The following is a 23,954-nucleotide window of genomic DNA, read 5'->3' as shown; positions in this document are numbered from 1 at the left end:
AATCGAGCAGAATGGATCGTTCTTGTACGGGCTGTTATTGGCTTCGGCAGCCGTACGATCGTGAGCGCGCTTCTGCTCGATTAAATCTTTTCCCTCTTTTCCCTTTCATCAACTCTCTTACGGAAATCCTTTCGGGTAAGCGGCATCGTGGCAGGTTAAATCGACCTGACGGACTTCCCTTTCGCGGAAATAAAGCAAGGAATCCCGGCAATAAACATTGCGTTTATCGTTATCCCAAGAGGGATTAATACGAGTGGAAATCCTTAGAACGTGGAACAACTATTTCAGAAAGCATGGCGGAGTCGTTGTTGAAAAAGAAAGAAAAGTTTGTCAGGAAATTGTGATCCCTTTATTAGGTACCTTTCTGAAAGATATTACATAATAGAAAATCGTTTTAACCCTCGAAGAAAGATTAAACGTGACCAGGTGAGATGGTTAAACATCCTTTGATGATGATTTGGATTCTCATTAATATTCGCTCATCGCAAACGTATCAACGTTTATGCAAACTGTGCACGTGTATGCAATTCGATGCGAGCACTGATATCTGGAGCATCCTTCAGGATTTCGCGGTACTCGGCGATTTAAAGTACCGATGAGCGTCCTGTACGCTATGAGATCCTGGATACCGGGATACCTCGCGACAGATGTGGAGCAACGTGCGCTCGTTTCAGACGCGGCTACGTTTACAAAAGAGACCACCAGCTTAAATTCGCTATGAAATTTTTCGGAAATTTTCCCTTTGAACGGCGAATTTCATCTGGACTAAGAAGCTTTAAAAAGAACGAATTAACTTAGATGATAGAGCCGTTGGTATCAGAAAATGGAAAATTGGTTTGGATTTAAAATCTCCAGATTTTTAAATGCTTCCTCAACTACAAATTTTGATTTTACTCTTATAACCTGATAGGATATCTTGGGAAGAAAGCTTAATTGGTTTCACAGAAATATCTGAGCAAACCAAAGAATTTCAAAGGATCCTTTCACTTATATTTTTAACAATACGTTCACCAAAGATACAGAAGGATTGCCTGACCACAAGTAGGTCACATTCTATCGTCGATTTACGTGTCAGTCACGTCGACTGCTTCTGATTGCTACTACGGTTATTAAATTCTTCGATATATTCTGCCCAAATATTTCATCCCCCTTCGGCTCGTTACATCGTCCAAATATCAAGCCCTTCTTCAGAAAACAATATACAATTCCATGATTTTGATCGTTAGCAAAGCTTACAACATTTTTACGAAACGAGGAAAAGCACAGTCTAATTACGCCTTGACTTCAACCCTCGAATCGTAAATAATTCAATCCCCATGGGAGCTCACCCCTTGCGCTGAACAACGACGTTCGAACAAAGAAAAAGAAGAGAAGGTTTTACCCTTCGACATCGTGTCGTTACTTTAGACAGCGAGGCGGTTGTTCGCTGTCAGGGTTGCGTTCGGAAACGGAGGACGGGAGGGTGCGCACCCTCCCTGACACCTAGCTGCACCTAGCTCACCTCGGAGACACATGCAAATCACATAGGCGTTTGAACTTCCAAACGTATTCATAGAACGCCATTCTCCCCGCCGTTTCACCCTCTGGCCGTTGCTTCTGTCTTTCGTATTTCGTTCGATGCCTGCCAGCTGGTGGAAACAGAACAGCGAGGGGTGGAGGTGGATGCAAGAGTCACAAGCGACATAAAATAACGCGAGCCCCGGGGGACGTGGCTACGTTCCTGATGCTCGTTCGTGTTCGTTTCGCGTCGATTCTCGCGTACGTGGTTCCACCAGGTGAAGCAGAAACGAGAGGAGGGTTGTAGGGATGGGATCAAGTACGATACTCACGAATTTTAATTAATCTAAATATTCAAATTTCCCTTCGTGTGTTTCTAATAATGTTACGCGAAATTATTATAGATAATTAAGTAACACTAGGCATTTGGCTTTTTTAATTAAGGAAAGAGATCTAATTTACCCCTGACAAATATTCAATGCTTAGAAGTAGTATTTTCAATCTTTGAAATAATTAGGAAAATAATAGAGTTCGAATCTAATTGATCAGTGTTCGAATTCACTTGTGCGATATTCCCTCCCATCGCTAGAGGGTAAATGGTGCGAGCACGCGACAATCGCGAACTCGTGCCATTCTCCTTCAACCCCTTTGGTGCTTTAAAAATGTCGACTGGCTTTGTACACCGAGCAAAATTTGCTTCTACGTTCGGACAAATTGCGCAAAAGGGTGCACCCTTTTTCCCGTCTCATCTCTGGCTCTCCTTCTTTTTTACTACTCTCGTCGATGTTCTTCGTCTTCCGCTTGACGCCAGGGTTGCTTTTTCATGGAGGTCCGTGGCGCTTCTGTTTCCATCGTTTCTCTTTCTCCGTCAGGAGCGTGCTTCTCGAAAGCGAGGAGACACGGGTGAGCACCTTCCGACAATTTATTTCCCGTAGTGAATTAGAGCGCTCTCAAAGTGCCTTTCTCTGGTCACGAGCCAACGGAAATGCAGTTGCCACGCGTCCGCGATTCTTCGCTAATTTACGCCCGCATTATGTCCGCGATGTAATTTGTTAGAATTATCCGTTATAAGTGTGTGTAGGTGTGTAACGACGGCGCTGAAACGCGAAGAGTTCCTCGGCGTATCGCGTTCGTACATGAAATGAAATTAAAAGAAAAAAAGAAGGATGAAGGCAGAACGAAGTGAATTCAGTTCGAGGGGTAGTTACGGAATTGACGCTACTTTAAATTGTTCCGGGGGATGATTTTTTTGCGTTTTCTCTTTTGTCGGACACCGTTACCGTTACACGCGTTACCTGTTCCGACTGTCTGCTCCCTCCCGAAACGCAATTTCTCTTGTCCAACGGTTAAGCTTCGTGAAAATGAGGACACCGTTTAAGCACCTTGGAATGATTTACCACCGTTTGGATTATAGCGCTTCCTGTGTCCTCGCTAGGGATCCTATATGCAACCAGCACCGGCTGGAAAAAAAATTTATGTCTTCCTATCGAAGATGTACGTATTTGTAACCAGCATTTCTCATCCGACCAGTTTTGTCGATTCGAATAATTCAAATAGATGGTTTATCGGCATCATCATTTCGTTCATATTCCATTTTATCCAACTGCAAAGTGCAAATATATTCGCTTCGTAAATAGTTATATTTATACAAAGAAGAATTAAAATCAAACAATATGTATTACAAATTGAAAAGAAATAGATGTTACTTTTTTCTGATTTCAGGAAATGAAATATTGTGGATTTATTCGTTGATGTTTAATTCGGAATTTACATTCAGCAGGAAAACATTTAATTCTCTCTATAATCTATCAACAATTTTATATTTCCAATTCCTGTTTGATTTCAAAAGCCATTGATTCGCGTAATCATGATTTGCAGGTTTCAAAGGTAAAATTCAGTAGAATACACGCGCATCGATCAGACACGTTTTATTTCAAGCAAAGCCTGTCACAGTGAAAACTGTCGGATGTTGAACATTGTATTATTGAAGACGTGGTTATCATGAATTTTAATGTTTTCATGCTTTCAAGGTAGAATTCAGTAGTATATTCGCGCATTGGTCAGGCAATCTAGCTTCAGTGAACGACTGGAATGTACCAGTGGAAATTCCTGTATATAATATCACATATTATATAAATAAGGATATTATTACTTCAAATCGCAACGTTATTTAGAGTAAAACGTGAAATTCAGTAGTATAGTAGCGCAATGGTCAGACATCCTAGTTCTACTGAACGACTGAACTGAAACAATGGAAATTCCTGCATATAATATCACATATTATATTAATAAGAACATTAACATTTGAAATCGGAACGTTATCTCGGTTAGAAGATAAAATTCAGTAGTATAGTCGCGCATTGGTCAGACATCCTAGTCCTACTGAACGATTCGACTGCCACAAAAAAAACTCCTGTATGTAATATCACATATTATATTAATAAGTATATATCCCTTCAAATCGTAACGTTTACTAAGATAAAAGGTATAATTCAGTAGTATAGTAACACATTGGTCAGACGCCCTACTATTACTTAAGATTGAAACCGTGACACTGAAGATTGCTACGTGTAATGAAGCACAAAATCTTAAGATTCTAATATCATTATTTCCATCACAGTAATCAACTTGTTAACGTTTAATTTGTTATTTAATTCTTGAATTTTCTATCCTCACCAGTGACCTTCCTAACAAGTCTACACGTAAAGAATTTTAGAAGGAACACCACCATAATTTTGCTGATATTTTTACAGAACTCTTTAGCATCATCGCCATCTGAACCAGATTGCCTCTAATTCAGTTTGTAAACGTCTGCCCTCTGAGCAACAGTTCTCGCCCTATTGTTCAGATTCGGAGAATCCATGGGCGAGGTTTGCGACGCAGCAGACGTTTCGTGGATTCATTGCGACACATTCCACGTTGAACTATTCGTCTTGCAAGGTGGCGTGCAATTTGGCGAAGCCACGAATACGACAGCCGGAAATCCGTACGGCCCGGTCCACAGCTGTATCCACGCGTGCATTCGTCTGCGAGGACAGTCGAATTTTTTCTGCGTTTTCGACAACTTCTGGTTACGATGGGTGAAAAGGAAAAAGAAGAATCGAAGAGTCGAAACACGTTGGCGTCGTTAGTCGGTGCTTGAAACAGCCATGCCCGAATACTTTCTACCGTGCCGCGGGATCAAAGGATCGGTACACGTTAACTTTAGCCTCATTCTTTTGAAACTTTTATCTGGCCGCTCGAGAATTCGCGCGTACTTGTTCCATCTTGATGGAACCAGCTTCCATACGATCCATCCTTTGATATGCACCCCCGACGAATTATTGCGAAGCATTTCACTCGAAAGTGAAAGAGGAACGATCCTGTTTATAGCGAATTCTGATGAAGATATCGCAACTATATTTATTTTGTGTTGATCCCAAAATTATTAGTTTGATTGTAGAAATTTTTGTAGTACTTTTGGTAAAGAAATGAACAAATTTCCATGTCATATAACTGAAAAACAATTACCTAAATCCTCCACTATCGTTATAAAAATTCAACAGAACATCCTGGTACAAGTAGATAGGAAACGGAACGAACATACATTCAATTGAAAAGAAAGAAAAAGAAAAGAGGTACATACAAGGAAACGGTGGCCGGAAATTTCTTGGTCGTTCGCATTTCATAGAAGGACAAGATAGAGAGAGGGAAAGAAATAAGGGAAAGGGGAAAGATTTTACGCGACACGATGTTTAAAATCACAATTCCGTTCGGTACTCGACGAGTTCTCCAAGAAAATTGCATTCGACGAATGCCTCTATTCTGTTCCACCGCGACGATCCAATGCGATTTCTCTCCTTCTATCGCAACCACCCTCCGTTACTTCCACTCTTGCCCCCCGTTCTGAAAAGAAGTTTATCGCGCATCGGTAACTCGCGCGAGCGGGTACACGCTTAAGGCTGCATTTTCTTAAAACTTCTCTAATATTTCCGGCGGGCCTCCTCCGTGCACCTCGTTAAAGTCTTTTTCCATCGATTCAACGCCCCCGACGTTTCTCGTTGCGCATGTTGACGAAACACTTGGCCTGCAGAACGCCATTAAAAGTTTTCATATACACTTCCTGTGTACATACGTATACTTATGTGTCTGTGTATGTATATATATATATGTAAAGTTCTGGTAGAAAAGGAAATCAGAAAAATGGAGAACTCGTTTCACGTTGAAGAGCAAGGGTGGACGATTGATTGATAAAATAATCATTCAGTCTTCATAGAATATATTTTCTAATTACCAGTGGCTCTTTCCATGGTCCGTCCAAGGGTTAAATAATAAATAAATTTCCTTATCTTAGCGGTACCTCTGCTCTATTTATTTTATAATCCCCGAGACTTTATTTTACCTCTTTTTTCTATTGTAAGATAGCGTTTAAAATTGATATCCCCCGAAGTAAAGCAAAGCTTCCGAAAGTTCCAACTTCAAAGATAACCAGAAGCAAGTTCGTTTCAAAGGATCTTCCCCAAACCGACGAGCATTTCAGTTAGCGACAAAAACAGCCACTAACCAGTTTCCACGAGGAGTGTGCAACGTGTTGTCTGGTCCACTCTCTGGTAAGCGTTACTAATGAATGAAAATCCGGATTGAAAACTTTCCTGTCAGTCGTGGGAGTCTTTGCCGAGCAATCGGCTTTGTCCGTTTCTCATCTACAAGTGAAACGGGGTCGAACAACAAACCTTTTTCCCGTCTTTGCCTCTCGATTCTTCCCGTTTATCCTCGTTTGAAATAAGAGTAGCTTTCTCGACTTGGAAAACGCTCGTGTGCAATCGATACATACATATATTCCTACCCCTTGTATTTCACGCTGAATTTTCACCCCCACCGCCGTTCACGTGTGTTTCACTTTCCCACCTTTCATGCCTCTCCTTTTATCTTCCAGCCTTTTTATTTCGTTCGCTTATATCGGTTTCTCTCCCTTTGAAGCGATGGGAGCGTCGTCAGGTGTCCTGGCTATAATCCTGTTCGAACTGAACCCGGAACGGGACTGCAGGGATCGCCCAAGGGTCGTGGCCAATGGCGTAGCAACGATTCCCTGAACCGCACTTGACCGTTCTTTTTATTCCCAACGAATTCCCGGATTTTCGATTCGCTAAACCGGTCACGGTGGGATTGTACGTTCCGAGAAAATTCCCTAGATTTTAGTTGCGTCCATGCATCTGGACGCTGCACCGTCCGTTCCCATGCCGGAATTATTCAGACGCCGCGACGTCCGAATAAGTTCACCGAACGATCGGTACATTGGCGCGAAGAAACGTCGAATGCTGTCTTTATAGGAACAATTGTTGGATTAAATTCTCAGGGACGTAAGAAGAAAAAAAATTTTCAAGAAAATGAATCAAACGTATCGTAGGATGCAGGCGGAAAAATTATGGCGTTTCATTTTGTGAATCGACCACTAGAATTCGTCAGTGGAGCTGACGTGGACGGTCCCTGCCCCAGAAGCCTGGATTCTATATTCTCAGATCTTATATATGTATATCGACAAGTCGACAAGGCCCGTGATGGAGCACTTGCGAGAAAGGATGGAGTTACACGCGGATGGAGACACCTTGCGAATTTTTTATCGATGAATGCGACGTGCTCCAGAGATTTTTATTATTCTTCTTATATATCCAGTCATCGATTTCCTTTCGTATCTTCTTGCGCGCTCTTTAAACGCTCCCTTTACGAGAGCGTATATTGCACCCGCCTGTATTCCCACGGAAAATATTGCGTACGAATGTCGTATTCACAAGTTTCTTCGTTGAAAACGCGATTTCCTTTTTGTTAACGGAGTTCTGCACGAAATTTTAAGCCCGATTTACCATATCTTTCGCTTACATGCATACTCGATAATCGCTCAAGTACTTTCAGTTCATGATAAAGAGTCTTGATTCCTTTATTATAGTTCAAGAAGATCGCAAGTAAGTGTTGGGGGTGAAATTACAAACGACCAACTCATCAAAGTACCTGTCGTTATTGCGAATAAGAGACAACAGATTTTTCATTTTATTCATTTTAATAATCTGTATTCAGTGTCGTAATCGTCGTCGTTCTTCTCGATTCGGGATAATTGAATCGAAAGGGATTCGTTCAGAGACGCTAAATTAATCAACGATCGCTCGATCGTTCCGATTGCCAACTTCCGGGATTGCTCCTGGCTGCGAAGCGGAAATCAATCGATCTCGTTCGCGCCCTGAAGACCTAATTAACGATTCAATGATATGCAACAGGAAGGTGGAAAGTTCGCGTTCCGAATTAGCAATCGACCGCTTTCATTATTATTTACGAGTCCGGGTCAGCTTGGAAACCGGACGATTTCGTGGTAAGCAAGTTAAACTCGCGAACTGCTCCAGGGAATCGGTTCTCGCGACACTAGATAAACAGTACAAACGTCACGACAACTTCAGAAACTTCAGAAATTGGTTAATCGCTCGACGACTAAACCGTACCGAGGATCGTTTATCCGTGCAATTATTGCTGACTGATTTTCGAATATATCTCCGTAACTTTTGGCTGAATGTTTCTCTCGGGCTATACCGAATAACGTGAAACAAGAATAGAAATACACCAACTGACCGAAAGCTTGGAAATTTTCTTTGGACCGGCCGGCAATCAACGCGACCGACTTTCGGATCTCAAGAAAGCTTCGATTCAAGCCGGTTTCTCGAACACGGAAAAACATACAGAGGAAACGGTGGTGTGCAATAAGGGCGCAGGACGTTGGCCGCGTAATTGTTCCCGGCCACTTTGCCGGAATATTAAAACCGGCAGTTCCCGGGAGTGACTTCTGAAGCGTCCATCGTGACGGCGTGTTTATTGTAACGAGCGGAGTCGGAGGAGCCGTCGTAAAGTTAAAGAGAGCAGTGAATGAGAGAAGGAGAGAGAAAGGCGAGGAGTCCGAAAAGTGAGATGAGAAAGAGAGAAAAAGGGATTCTCTATTACACCAGGGAGAAACGGTACAATGGAATTCCAGCCGCGGCGCGGTCTTGGCGAAGCAATTTCGAAGCAGTTTTCGCCGGGGCAGTTAAATTTAAACAGACCTACCCCGCCGTCTATTTTACGTTGGGGGTTATTAACGTTATTCGCGGTTAATTCCGTTCTCTTTCATAGAAAATGAATACGCGAATACACACGGCCGTGCTCTCTCGTTACCAACACCGTCGCCAACTGGCTGATGGAAAATCACGGATGAAAGAACATCGGGCACTGAAAATTTATTGTCCCACTGTTAACGAACGAATCCCATCCGGTCCGTGGGAAAACCTCGCCTCTCGCCGGCCATAATGGCGAATGAATATTTACCGGCTGTTTGAACTCTAAACGGCGAATCCTCTATTCCCGTGCCGAACATCCAGGACACAACTCGTAACGAGCAACCAGCCGGCTGTTTATAGAAAGAATTTATACGATTTTGCCGCGAGAATGGTTCCCAATGAGAGAGCCGATAGAGAACGACCACTCGATGAAAGCTGCAGCAAACGAGGAGCAATTTAGATAACGTTTACACTATTATAATGATGGTGTTTTTAATCCTACCCGATAATGAGTTTCGATTCGTGAGCATAACGCTTTTAAGTGGATCTGAATGGAACTTCTTTCTTTTTCTTTTTCATTTCTTTCTATAATATTCTTTCGTTCATTTGGAATAACTAAACAGTCTCTAGAATTTAAATTAATATTATCTGTAGAGAAATGTTGAATTAAAATAATTTCAAAGGTGATAAAGACAGTATTTGTAATTTTGAATAAAAGAAATAAACCTTCTTTGATGGAATTTGATTTCATCGCGTTTAAGCAACACCCATCTTCAACCCTTTACGTTTCCCGGCTCGTGTAAACAGGAAATTACAAATCATAAAGTAAACGGTGCAAATTCGATTGCCGGAAAGGTTGCCACGGAATTGGGCCACGCTTCGTAGAGGTGCTCGACAAACAGAAACCATTCCAAGCGAGCGAAAACATTTTTCCGCTTCATGAGCCCTTGTGCCCGGGCAACATCTGCCATTAAAGTTAAAACAAAAACATAACCGATCGAGAAATAAAAACAATCGAACGGAATGATGGAAACACGTGTTATTGTAGATTGATCAATGTGTACAAAATACACACGAGTTAAATGCACTGTACCAAGAATTTAGCGTAATTAAATGATAAAAAGAAAATGTTAAACATCAATAGTATTGTATTATTTTTTATATTTAAAAAAAAGAAAATAAATCAGTGGGTCAACTCATAAAACTCTTTTTTTTTTTTAATTTTTCAAAAGGTTTTCGACCATTTGGTTGAATGCTGCATAAGCACAGCCATTAAACCATTTTGCGCGTCGACTAGGGACTGCCGGGATTTTTTAGGCCCTTCACGTTCATTTTTCTTCTTTCCACTTTTTATTTTTTCGATGCTTTTTGTCTCTGTCTTGCATTCCGTGTACTCAGAGGATGTTGACCTGATTCCACGAGCTAATGGATCCGACGACGAATCACAGACGAGTCATCAAAAGCCCCTCGAATGAAACGCGTTAGCCGAATCGCTGATATTTAGCTCCGATGGAGAATTTTTAGCGCTACCAACCGCATGAATATTTCATTCAACGGTTATAAATTATTCTCTGTACCGTAATTCCGATACTCTTACAAGAATCTTCTAATATCTTGTGTACCCTGTTTCAACATCGAAATCCAGTATCTATCGTTGAATAAATTTGAATGAGAATATTAGCTCTTAATTGGTATAGTAAAGACTCTATAACTGTTTCAAGAAATCGATGACAGAACTATTTTCAAACCCTCTCCGAATCTGGTAAATTCAGGTCAACTTTGAAGAAGCAAACTGTAACATTTATGAAACGTCAGCGAAATGACCAAAATATCCACCAGATGGAAACTCGAAAAGTTCTAATGATCAATTAACTCTTATCACGCTTGCTGTGACGTGAAAACATTTGCCAGGTGAATAAAATAAGAAAAAAATAATTTAATTCTTACTTCCCACATAAGTGACAAGGGAGAACGGTGAAAAAAGACAAATTTACCTTAAAAATTTCATATATTACCTCAAAGTGACACGACAGTATGGAACGCGAATTCTAAGGGTGAAATTAGTCGTATGGTCGTTTCCATCGTCTGCGGGCGAAAAATGGAAAAAGAAATTTAAATCCGATATCATCGATCGGTCTTTCTCATTCAGAAACCATCGTGGAATACCGTTTCCTGTCACTTTGTTCATTCGTTCCTTCCAACTTCGTAATCAACGCGGTGATGCCTATTAGTCGTCAGAGCCGGGATGTCCTCTCGGCAACCATTATTATCCTGACTACTGATTTCACCTGCAGCTACCCGTGCTTCTAATTAAAGTGTCTGAAGTCTGTCACTCGAGCGATGACAGTGCTTTCAATGTCACCGCGTGCTTCCCTGTCTGAAGTCTGCGGGAATATTGAAAGCGATACGGGGATAAAAATCTGAAGGGAGCAGGAAACTGTTTTCATATCACGTTACAGCTTTATTAGGAGGGTGATATTCTTGGTAGACGGTAACGAGCTCTTGCTTGATTCATAGAAAATCATTGTATCATTTATTTCATAGATAAGAATGCCTTTCGTGGTACTAGTTTCCTTGATCAATAATCACTGTCACGGAACGTGGAAATTTTTATTTTAAATAACGACGATAAATCATATTTTCACCAATTTTTATTCTATCCTTATGTATAATTCATTCGAACTGAATTGAATAAAACTGAACTCCGTCTCGCGCGTTTTAACCCGGTGAAAGAGGAAAAGCTCGGTCAGAAAAATGACAATAACGGTAGACGGAAACGAGAGAAAGCGCGTACGCATGAAACTAAAACGCGGAACGATTTTTTTTCCGGTCCACTGACCGAGTTCGGATCGTTGCCACGGTTAACTGCTGATGCTTAGATTCGAGGGATTTTCTCAAGATTTAACTGGCGCAGGGCGAGAGATTCGAGGGTGGAAAAAAAATTCTCGCCGATTTTTCCAGCCGATATATTCCGGAATATTTCTGTCGGTATTCGAAAAAAGAAGGGGGAGAAAAACGTAGCGTGCGTGATCTGGCATAATGCACCGTTGAATGGCCAGGTGTCGGGGAGAATTTGGAGAAGATATCGCTTAGAATTAATTTACGACACACCATCCGGTACGAACAGCACGAACAAAAAGTTCGCTCCTGAGGGTTGTTCAACGACGATAAGAATCATCAGCAGGATGAATAACTCGGTAAGATTAACCGAGTTGAATTATACCCGAATCTTTGCATATTTTGAGTATAAGGTTTACTTACGAGGGATTTTTATCCGTAAGGATCTTTTTCCTGCTTGAAATATGCTGAACGGTAAAATGAGGGTGAAGGTTTCCGGGGGAGTAACGACCCCTTGAAGACTGATGATTATTACTTCGCGAATGAGAATTCTGTGTGTTAAACTTTTATTAAATTTCCAACTGAATTTCAATAAATAATCGTACAATTGCAATAGGAAAATATTAGTTAAAATTTACCTACAGGTTGTCCAAGTTCTAACTAACTAAACACCGATATTAATATCAAACGGTCCGCTATTTAACAATGTATTTTTAACAATGCACGCGACTAGTTAAGCACCAGGGAATTTTTGGGTTCACGAGCTCGACCTGAGTGTTCATTAATGACGCTGCTCGGCTCATTTCAGCTCTTTTACGCTCAACTTTCTTAACGTTCCAACATTGCAGGAAAACACTAGGCATCCCGTAAAATTCTAATTCCATCGCAGTTACCGAGATAAAGGGTCAAGCCAGATTTACCAAAAACTGCGGCCCAGATTTTCCTTACATCGAAGCAAAATTCTAGAAAATTAATAGCTGAGGATCTGATTCGACTGTGTTTTATCAATAATATTATTAATCCTGTCATTAATAATATTAATACCATTTTGCTTTCACCAATTTCTAAAAAAGCAAAAACTTATTTTTAAATTTCAAGTGCTATAGTATTTCCTTATTTGAACTTTTAAGATCCTTTAATTTTTTCCAACCGTACAGGATGAGTCACGCAACTAGGGTAAGTAATATCTCTCGTTCGGCTGCAAATAGGAAAACACGGCCGGGGTAAAAAGGCTGAGTGCTATCTTTCTATGACCTCATAAGTTTAACGATGTACCTGCAACGTTACACTTATTCCTCTTCGTGTTGTTTAAACAGAGCCACATGTTTTTTCTATCTGGGATAAGTCAATTTTGCTCGCATGTATTTACAGTGAACCGTGTTTAAAACATAGATAATTCAAGATGTTGAAAAGAAAAAGTAATATGATATTACAAAAGAAAGTTTAATCATAGTTTAATCGAGTTTTCGAGCTCTTTTCTGAACAAACACCAAGACGGCTTTATATCAACAGCTTTTGTTCTTCTCGTCTGACGTGAAATATTTCTTTTGTGCGTTAAACAAATGGGAAGAGCGAATTCCTTGTCGAGTAACGGTAATCATTCCATTATACATATACCCTTCCTGGTCTCCTTATTGGCTCGTGAAAAGCGAGTCAAGTCTGTTTCGCGTCGAGCCTCGTCATATCATGTTCTCTTCTTTCTCCTCGCGCTACTCGGGAATATTCATCTTCAGTAGCGTGTGTACAACCGAGCTGCGATGCATACGATGTCAGGTGTACGCACTGTCATCTAGGTATACCAGCCTGTCATAGGGTAAACAATGAAGCAACGAGCAGATACGCTGAGCGAAGCTAGAGTCTACGAAAACGAGGATCCAATAGTCCCTTCTCTCAAGTGTTCAGTAAAATCGTGAAACTGATGTCTGTTTACGCGTACAAAATTACTTGTGTACAGTGAAAATTAAATTTGCTAATGATTTTCCTTCTGATCGACTTATTAACACGTTTAATGCCACGGGGGAGGGGGGGCACCGTAAATGATACATGCTTGAATAATTAAAAGAAGACAATAGAAAAACATTATTTTAAATAATACAGTTATTTTACAAATAATGTAAAATATCAAATAGAACGTATGAAATTTGAAAATTAACTATTCCAATTCTTAATAATTAGAGTTTCAATGCCCAGACAGCAAATGCCCACTTTCACTGTGGCAGTCAATGCGTTAAATCATATAGAAGGTCTTGATGATTTTTATTTCTTTGAAAAATTCAAACACAATGAAAACTCAAAAAGTCGCAACGAACGCCACAAAATTGTTCGTTAGAAACAGTGCGTCCATGTGTACAACATCACAACCACGATGAAGAACGTGCCATCAGAAACGGGGCTAATGAAACTTTCCACGGACGCGCACAATCGTCCGCTTATAAATGCGCGACGAGCCACGAATACCGTTCCCGTCACGATTCAACAGTCAGGATAAATCCTCCGAGCTATATCCCGTGGTTGGTTTACTCTCGAAAACTTGAAAGAACAATACCGTCGCCAACGTTTCGTCGTTCCTTCGTGGCTGTAGTTCGCGCTTACGCTCATTAGTCAACGCTGATTCCTTTTCAACCCTCGAAGATGCGCCATTGTTTACATCCCGATTGTTCGCCCAACGCATAATATCACGGCTGGTCTCAACGGCGTTCTCGCGAAAGCGTGCGAAAACTCGAAGAAAGACGGCGCTAGACAGACGCACTGGTTACCGGAACCAAAGTGGAAGCGAGACAAAGACGGGGGTTGAGGGGTTGAAAGGAGGAGGGAATAGAATGCAATAAGATGAGACTTTGGTGTGCTCTACGCGTCGTAGAATTGACGTGCTCTTTGCGAAGCTGAAGGCTCGAAGGAGAAGATACGAAAGCTTGAGAGGAGAAGGTTGTGACGACGAGCTGCGGAGAGATAGGAAAGAGGAGGTATAGGAAGGCACGTCGTGGCTTCTACACGGCCCGTGGAAGGGCCGATTGTTCTCTGCAACCGACTGTGTCTCATTACTTCGAATTGGCTGGCCGTAGACAATGCCAGCGGGTAATACGGTTATCCGGAAGATGGTTTTCACCGGCCTCCTCTTCGTTTCACCGCCCGCCCTTTATCCTTCAACCAGAGCGCCGCCCTTTTACACGCTTCACCCCCTTCCTTCCATCCCGACAACGTATAAACCCCCCTTTTTCCTCGATCACGTTAAGAGGTTACCGAGCTACTGCACGCGTGCAGTACTGCTCGGCTAACCGAAACCGCGGTTCGTAGCGAAGGAAACGAGAACCAGGAAGAGAGATAATCGAAAGATGCTGACTGAGAAGATGGAACGTCGCGAGATAGCTGCTTTTCCACAGATAAAGATAGAAGATTATGTGACACGAGGTCAGGGATAGCTTTTCTCTCGAGCAATGGAATGTGTTCGATGATTTTAGTTTTTTGATTTTGGATTCTTTGAAGGATACCTTATCACATAATAAAATTATACCTTCAAATGATTATTGTTATAAATAAATGGAAATAAATGTGGAAGTTACGAATGTACTCGTCAATCTAATGTTTACCATACTTTATCATTGACTTGTACTACTAGCTCTGTATTAAGATTTTGGATTTTGGATTTTTTGAAGAATACTAACCTCAATAATTAATAAAATTATACATTTAAATTGCTTTTATTAGAAATAAATGAAAAGAAATATAGAAGTTTTAAATGTACTCTTTAATCTAATGTTTACCCTCCTTTATCGTTGATCTATACTACTAGTTCTGTATAAATCCTACGGAAATCTATTTAAAGGAACAATGTATCTTTTGTTTTCGAATTATCTTCAATTCAAAATAAAATTCTAGCATTTTCTATCCTGAATCAAGTATTAATTTCAAGCATCAGAATCTAAGTAGTATAATTTTAAAAGAGACCCACGCAACAAGAAGAGAAATAATCACGCTTTAGGTGTGATCCTTATTTTAAATTAAACACTTCTGTCGGATATTATAACACGGAACAGTTATTCAGACAAAGAGGAAGGAGAAAAAGATTCACGATGGTGGGGAGAAGAGGAAGTTCCTTTCAACCAGGATGGAGATGAGAATCGAAGATTAACCGACTACACGACTTTGGATCGGACAAGATGACGTTTCAAGTTCGGCCCAGGGTTTCCGTAGTCGAAGAGAACTGCTCTGCATTTCAAATCCGCGAAAAGCCGGCAAGCTTTTCGTTACGGACGGTCGATTCAGTTGGCTGAGAAGAAACGGTTCAGAAAAGAGGTTGGGCTTGCTTGGACAGCAACGGAATCATCCCTTTCCAACTTCTTCGAACGATATACTAAAACGTGGAAAGCAATCTAATACGAATCAAACTACCGATATTGTTCGAATTAATTGAATACTATTTGAAAGTTTTTAAACAATAAATCTTTCATTTTAAAATGTATGGATTGTTATAGATTTGAAGTAAAGAAAAATATTATCAAAATTATCAATAATTGATGCGTTGCTAATTCCCACTATTACCGGTGAAAGAAAAATGGAAGTTTAATCGAACATGAACAGCGAACAGTCACGAAATAAATTGCAACATTGTCCTCCATTGTTTCGAAGTACCGCTAGTACAATAGCCCAATAATTACCGTAACATTTGTCCTGATGCATATTCAATTTATTTTTCCACGTTTCGCCTCCTTTTGTTCCCAAATTATACCGTGTATCGTTTTTATTGTGCGTCGCTCGACGTTAGGATAGATTAGCCCGAACGATCTCATTTAAAATTGAAAGCTCTTCTCGCTTGACGGAGCAACGATCACATTATTTCGTGACGATAAATAATTTAACGATCCTGGAGCTTGAAATTTTTACGAACGTTCATGTTCTTTCAACCTTCCGCTTTTCATATTATACAAGCAAACTGTTAAGGTATTGAATTATGTAAAACAATTTATGAACTACCTCTTGAATTCTCCTTTTTGTCAGAAAAATTAAAGGAGAAAAAAATGATTTTGAATAGCATTAATATTTGAATAATAATACTATCCTTGTATTACTTATTCTAAAATAAGTAATTTATAAAGAATACGTTTGGACAATTTTACGATCAAGAGTTCGAAGAGAAAGATTTATTTTTGAACAAGGAACAAGGCGCATAAGTATTCAACAGGAATGTTCGAATCATTCCCGTGTGAAATATCGGAGTTAGCTAATTTGTTATCAGTCGAGAAGTCGGGAGACGTGCAGAAATCTTCCTGCCTGACCAATTTGCCCCAGTTACAGAAAGTTTTAATGTTGTTAAACGTCTCTGCTCGACTTACGGCAACTCTTCGTCTCTACCCCGAAGAAAAGCTATAGATCAGCATGGAACGGACCCACGCGTATGCGAATAGACGTTCAGAATAATAAAAGCTTTTTGTCAAGTTCCCTTACCGAAGAAGCTTTACGCGATCCTCGTTCTGGGGCTATCCCGTAATAAAGTGTTTTCATAAAATATTTACGAGCAACTTTATGATTTATTTATACGATTTTATTAGGAATTTCAAAGTGAAATATACTGGGTCGGATTGCAGTTTCAGGTGGTACCACGGTAACTCCTGGAGAGATATGAATTGCTTGCATGAGAATTATTAGAGAATATAATACTGTTTCGACATAAAAATTTCATAACTTTAACTTCGGAATTTTTGTGTTAGTACCCAATCTTTCTGTTATATGTAACTCTTTGTTGTATAATCTTCTAAGAAACTTTAAATTGAACAATAGAAAAATTCATTTTCTTTAAATATTTCAGTTGTTTCAAACTCATTTCATTTTCGCAATTTATCGACGATCGATTACGTTGAACAGGTAGTTTCCAAAAAAGAAAATTCCACTCGAATCCTTTTAATTACCAGCAATTTCTCATCAAAGGGAAGCGTAAAAAATTACTCTTTCCTTTATTTCATCGCACTGGAAATCGGCTTTTGAAACGCAACAGTACGGTAAATCGGTAACGTGATGATGACTGCTAGTTTAAGGATTAAAACGCGAACTGTTTGATCCGCGCGTTAAATCCCGTGCACACAGGCTTCTATATTCTCGTCTCGCGCCTGCTATTCAGTCTCGTGAGCTCAAATATGATACATTAATCACCTATCTAGCCTATTGTCATTGAAATCAGTTAACGCGACGATACCGATCCGTCTGGTTCGCGAGTGCGCGAACAAAGTAATCATTTTCCGGGGTAACAATGGTCGTCCTTATGCATGTTTCAACAGTCGTCACGTAGCCGGCTGGACACCTTTCGGAAGATCATCCAAGTTGTGCGTGGCCTGTGGAAAGGTCAGGATAAAGAGTAAAAGCGGCTGGTCGAAACAAAGAGAAAGACCGAAGGTCCTCGACGACCGTCTCAAGGATAGTAGCCAAGTGCGTCCCTTGCTTGCACTTATCTTTTGTGCGACTGTTTACCCAACCACCAAGACAGACCATTTACCATAACGAGGGAAACGGAAGCTTCGAGCAGAACTGCTCGCCGCCCTACGAAAGCTTGCGACAATACTTGTCCGCTGTGAACTCCTCCCCAACCCTCCATCCTCGACGACCTTTTCCTTTAACCCTACCTCCGTTAGAGACCATCTCTGACATCCTCTTCTCGTTGCGTCCTTCGTCGCTTTTCCTCTGTTTTCCAATTCGTTCCTGTATCCAACTTGAATCGAGTATTCTCCACGTGCAAACAGCCGTAGTAATCGTGTTCATCTTTAAACATTCGTTCGAGGTGTTTGGGTTAAAATATTCGAATATAATATAATCAACTGTCCGTTTTAACGGCATGCAATAATGATAACAGCTTAGTAATTTCGTGTCCTGTTGAGAACGAGGAAGGTATGTTTAGCGAGTAGAGATAATCGGTTCGCTTAGAAATCGACGTATATTCGCGAGAATAATTTCCTGCTGAACAAATCTTTGTTCAACTGATTGTTCTCGGTGAATGGCGACTCGTGAATTACCGTTTGAACGAGTTTGGTGTTCGGAAGCTGGAACAGCGGGATGGTTCCTCGGTTTGTCAAGTACACGATTCCGGGCTGACGAAGTGGGTGCTCGGCAATGCATACGTGTTGCTGTTTACGAGCTCGAAAATGGGATAACGCGGACTTTGAAGAAATACTTGGACAATCCCGCGTTGAATTTTCACGTTTTCTCTTCTGTAATCGTTTCTTTGCTTTACTTGAAATTAAACAGACAAATCAGATTAGAGGTCGTGTCGCTGTTGGTTGGTCAAAGAAATATTGTATATCGTTACGTGAAAAGCAATTGTTCTTTGAGAAGGTTGCCGCTTTTCGAGGGAACGCATTGTATATAATAGGCGACGTACGTTTCCACTGCACGACAAAAGAAAATTCTTTCGAGCGTTCTTTGAAACGCCTGGCCCTTTTTGTTTCACTGTTGAGAAACTTTCTTCGACTCGACCGACATGAGTTTTGTTCCGTTTCTCTTGATCTTTCATTCATAAACATAAGCGACGTTTAGTCTTCCGAGCAATTATTCTACGACGATTATAATATTTAGGTTTTATGTCAAGATATGCTTTTGGAGAATTATTTTCAATATAAATTAAAAATTCTATATGTTATTAAAATTAGGCTAGCAATAAAAATTCAGAAATTTTATATTAAAATTTTTCAATGGTACATGAACTGAGAGAATTGTGCATAGCAATTATTCAAACTATGGAATTAACGAAAGAAGAACTAATACAAAATTCAATATAATTTGTACGTTAATTAAGCTTGCCAGGAAATTTCACATAACCAACAAAGTAACTTTCTCATTGACCCATTTCAAAACATACTTCATTATAAACATATATTGAATAAAAAGGTTACAATTCTGGAGAATTTCATAAATAACGTATATCTCAAAAGCATGGAATTTCTATAATTAACGTACAATGGATTGTGTAATTACCCTTTAAACAACTACATCGTATATATATCATTTCAGCTGCATTTCTCATAATGCATCAGAGGTGAAAAATTCGTATCACTGTGAATTTCATTTTCAGAGATCAGGTATAATATTCAAGGGACTAAATAACCGTTCACTTCTTAAACACATGAAATTTAATATATTAGTGAAATCACTAACATATGTACGAAGCAAAAGTAGTAACCAGTCCGTAGAGCAGAAAGCTTGTAAAATTTTTAAGCAACCATTCCAGGTGTGCTTCCCATTTTCCCGGCTCTATCGATCCTGTTTCCCTCCACCGTTAATTCCTTTCTTTCCAACAAAATTGCGTTCCGACGTTCGTGTAATCGAGTCAATCCCTCAGTACGACGAAAGGCCCTTCGCCTTGAGGTCGAAAAATTTCTTCTTTTCCCATTTTTTTTTCTTCTTCTTCTCCATTCTCTTGAATACATCAGGAGTTCCGAGCACGTATAAAGTCTACTTTATAAACGGAGGATAAAGAAAGAAAGTTTCGAAGATTCGAGTAAAGGTACACGAAATTTCCTCGATCGATGGTAAACTGTATCTCTGGTATGCGACGAGAAGCAGAGACGTTAAGATGGTAGGTTTCTTTATTGCGCCATTGTGGAAACATCGATAATGTTGGAAAGTTCCTAAGTAGTTTCCACGATTCATGGCAAACCGCAAAGTCTTCTAAATCGGTAATCGTCTGTCGAGAATAAACGTTTTCCTGGATAATCTTGGAAGATTTCTTTCGGTGACAGTGGCGGAGTTCAGCTTCGACCACGATTTCAACCACTGAGATAGGTAATTCGGGTTTGTTAGACGAGTTCGTTTGCGAAAGGATTAGTGATAAACATTAGTGATATTGATTTCTTACTGAAATTTATGATAATTTGGAGGGGTACAAATTTCCAAAAAGGGACGTGGCCGTAAACGGATCCCTAATTTGGTATCAGATGCATTTGTAACGTAATGTAAAAGCCCAGATAGAAAATTGAAAATTAATTATTCCCAACGTGTTAAAAATGTCTGAACAATATAAAAAACGTGGAAATTATTTTCCTTCGACTTTTCTTTGAAAAACCTTCAAGAATATTTCCTAGCAGGGTTACTTCGTTTCCTAGCGGCAGGAACGTTTAATATACATAGAACCTTCGACATAGCAATCGATGGAACTTGCTTATTGGCAATTTGTCGAGTGACGGGGGGTGGGATGTAGAAACCTAGTAACGAGAAGGTTGTTTTCCGAAGACGAGGCTCTGCCTCCCGGCGGAAAATCGTCTCCAACCCTCTCTTGGCCATCGAGTGCACCGTGGTGCAGCAAATTTCAAAGGGGAGGGGATGGTACGACGAGGCTTCCGCGGGATGCAATTTATCCTGTCGCATTAGATTCAAAATAATTGATCCCTCGGGCAGACGCGGAATAGCGAGTCATTACTTGAGACTGATGACTACGCCATTGGCCAAGCTGGTCGGAAGAAAATAAAAACTCGGAGATCACCTGCTCCCAATGAAAAATTTGACGGCTCGAAAAGAAAAGAAGACGAGAAACCAGAGAAGCTTTCGAACGGCTTCTACCTGGAGAATAAGTTTCCTTTTCGTACAACGTGGAGAAAGATTTAGATTGCATCGGCGATGTTAATAAAAATATTAATTGAGTAATCAGTGCACTGCATATAATTAATCCTCTCATTTTATTTAATTAAAAAATAATTAAATCGTTATCTGTCGTGTGAAACAAAATTGCTTTCACGCCACTTTAATTAATCCACTTTGTACGCTGCATTGCAGAAGCTTCATGAAATTTGTCAAAAAAAAAATTTTCATTATGAATCATCGAATATTACCAAGCATTTTACGATTGATCGAGGTTGATTTAGTAGGAGGTATCAGAATGAGTGTGAGACAGAAGCAGGCAAATCTGGCGTAATGATTGAATTCGGTATCGAATATCACGACCCTTAATAGATATTGTCAAAGATAATATATCTCGCTATATCGCGAACGCGCGAGTAGAAGCGTGTCGTTTAAAATGAAATTTGTATCAACTGCACACGGTCACTTTCATATTCATGGTCTATTAAAATTCGTGAACTATATATACGTATACGGTATCTCGCGAAATGATTGAAATCTGAATAAAACAAAAGCGTCATGCATGAGATTTCGCGTGTGTAATTCGCGTAATTAATAATTGTGATGGCGTGTACGTAATTACCGGTGAAACGCATCAGCGGAGCATTTTAACGTCGGAAACAAATTAACGAAGGAAAATGTAAAACTAAAATCAACTCACGTATATCGAGTGCTCGAACATCACGAGTTGGCCCGAACAGCGTCAGCAATGCCCAGAACTTGGCAATTATTGGCAGGCAATCAGTCTTCATGGTCGCTGAGATACGGTGTCTTCATGGAAGCTCGCTGGCGATCGTCTGAAAAACATATACCAAAAAAGATGTATCTCCAAGTTTATACACTTTCTAGGATGAAATTACTTTCCTAAGTTCTCAACTACTTTCCGAACTGCTATTCGGCCAGTTTCATTTTTTATAACGGGCTACTGCCACGAAAACGCGCCTGGAACGTTATTACCGAACGGAAATTAAACTATCGTGATTTAGAAGGTTGATTATTAAGGTCGGTTCCCGTTAACCTTCTGATACTTCCAATATGAAAGTTTCATACTTCTAACATTGATATATTTTTTAAAAATAAATTTCAAGAAATGAGTTACCATTTAATTAAAGGAATCTTTCAGAAAGCATTTTATAATATTTTAATAATCTTTAAATTCCTATAATAATATAATCGTCCCATTTGTCATATTAAGAAAATAACCGAATCATAAATACTCCTTAAACACAAAATATCTCAGGTTATCTCATAAAGCACCGATTGGGGGGTCATCAATCTTTCAAGATACATCTCATCAGGTTCTCCTTTTTATTCCGTGCAACACGTTCACCGTTCCATCGCGATCAAAACCGTTATCGTTCCCTTCCAATTCCTTCTCTGTTGTCCTTGGATCCGATAAAACCATCGATCGTTATTGGATCACGTACAACAGAGCGAAGGCGACGAAAAAATTTTTAACCTACCCCTCTCCAACAATATTTCTCCAAGCCAGAGGGTAAAGTAGTACGAAAGGTAAAAGAGGGGGGGGGGGGAAAAGAAGAAGGGTGTAATCGACTTAAGAGTAAAACCACGGGTAGGTCGTTGGTTTCCTTTTGCTTGGCACGCTACTGGACAACCCAGTCAGCTTCCGGTGGTCTCTGTGGTACGTGTGTCGCCTAGAGAAACACAGAGGGACGGAGGGGGGTAACTCTGACTGGTAATCGAGTCCCCGCTCAATTAGACCAACCTTGCACTTTTGCGTCCTCCAGTTGGCATCGTGGAAGACTCAGAGGAAACGATAAGAGGGAAAGAGAGTGCCGCTTCTTTGGCTTTGTTCCATTTTTATTGCAGCCCCGGAAACGGCTTTTACGGACACGCAAGTACCATTCGACGTGCTACTCAACTCGGTGAAATGAAGAAAAGGGGAATTTCGCTGGACTCGGTTCCGGACACTGGACAAAGCTCAATTAATGGCACAAGATGTAATTGATTACGATGGAAAGGCTGTGAAGCCATTGTTGCTGGCTGTCTGGATTCTTTTTGAAACCTCTGGAAGACCATTTGAGTCGCAACGAAATTGTCCAATCATGATTTAGTACCACTCAAATTTTTATAGACATTATTTTCCTTTTATTTCATTCCCTAAAAGAAAAACTTCGTATAAATAAAATGAACGATTCTCTCCATTTCTGTAACCTGTACACACTTGTATTAATATTAGAACTACCGACGTTTGATGTACACTTATTTTTAAGTTGAAGATAATGTAGATTACTGAACAGATAAAGGATGAAACACGATTTAATATAATACATTCATTATTTAGCTCGATAACAACCAACTTACATTTAACCAAAAATTCCTCGATAAAATTTATAATTTAAAATAAGAGACTGGAAACCAGTCATTTTTACCTTTTTGGTAGTTCTAGTGTTAAACAAAGAAAATTAAGGAATGAAGATATCATTGAAGCATACGAAGAAATTGTTACAGCAACAGTGATTACTGGGAAAGATAAAAGTTTCAACTTTTGAATTTCAGCCGAAGAACAGTGAAACTCCATTTTTCAGAAGAGTACAAAGTTTCCCGCGATTAACATACATTTACATCTTTCCTATGCCGTGGATGTTCCTCTTCTAACAAGAGGAAACGCTTTCTTAAAAACTAAGAGACTCGGGGAAAATTCGTGGAACACGTAGGAAAGTTGGTAAACTGGATACTTGAACAAATATATAGATGTATAAATGTAGATCATCAAACTTAATAGTGTTTAATCATGAAAGATTCGTATACATAGAATTTAATACTGAACATACATGAAATAGGATACAGAGGATCACAGGTAATCAAGATGCAATGTAATCTCAGCTTCACAAGACCCAGTATAAACTAACTTGACTAAGTAATATTATACAAGCAATCTCAACTCCTCAAAATGTATTCGAAATAAATATATCATGAATAATTAATCAGATTTCTAGGCGTTATTAACTT

At 39.9% G+C, this 23,954-nt stretch overlaps 1 protein-coding gene across 2 annotated transcripts in view; it reads right to left on the bottom strand.

The window, feature by feature from the left end:
- Positions 1-23,954, bottom strand: part of LOC117611851 (discoidin domain-containing receptor 2) — a 78,160-nt gene that overhangs the window by 19,622 nt on the left and 34,584 nt on the right. For both annotated transcript variants that reach the window (XM_034340246.2, XM_034340256.2), the window contains exon 2: positions 21,643-21,778. In XM_034340246.2, coding sequence (XP_034196137.1) covers positions 21,643-21,733 — 91 coding nt within the window. In that variant the 5' untranslated portion in view covers positions 21,734-21,778. The remainder of the gene's footprint in view (positions 1-21,642; positions 21,779-23,954) is intronic.

Source organism: Osmia lignaria, chromosome 9 (genome assembly GCF_051020975.1).
Source record: "Osmia lignaria lignaria isolate PbOS001 chromosome 9, iyOsmLign1, whole genome shotgun sequence".
NCBI lineage: Eukaryota > Metazoa > Arthropoda > Insecta > Hymenoptera > Megachilidae > Osmia > Osmia lignaria.
This window is presented reverse-complemented; position numbering and strand designations above follow the sequence as displayed.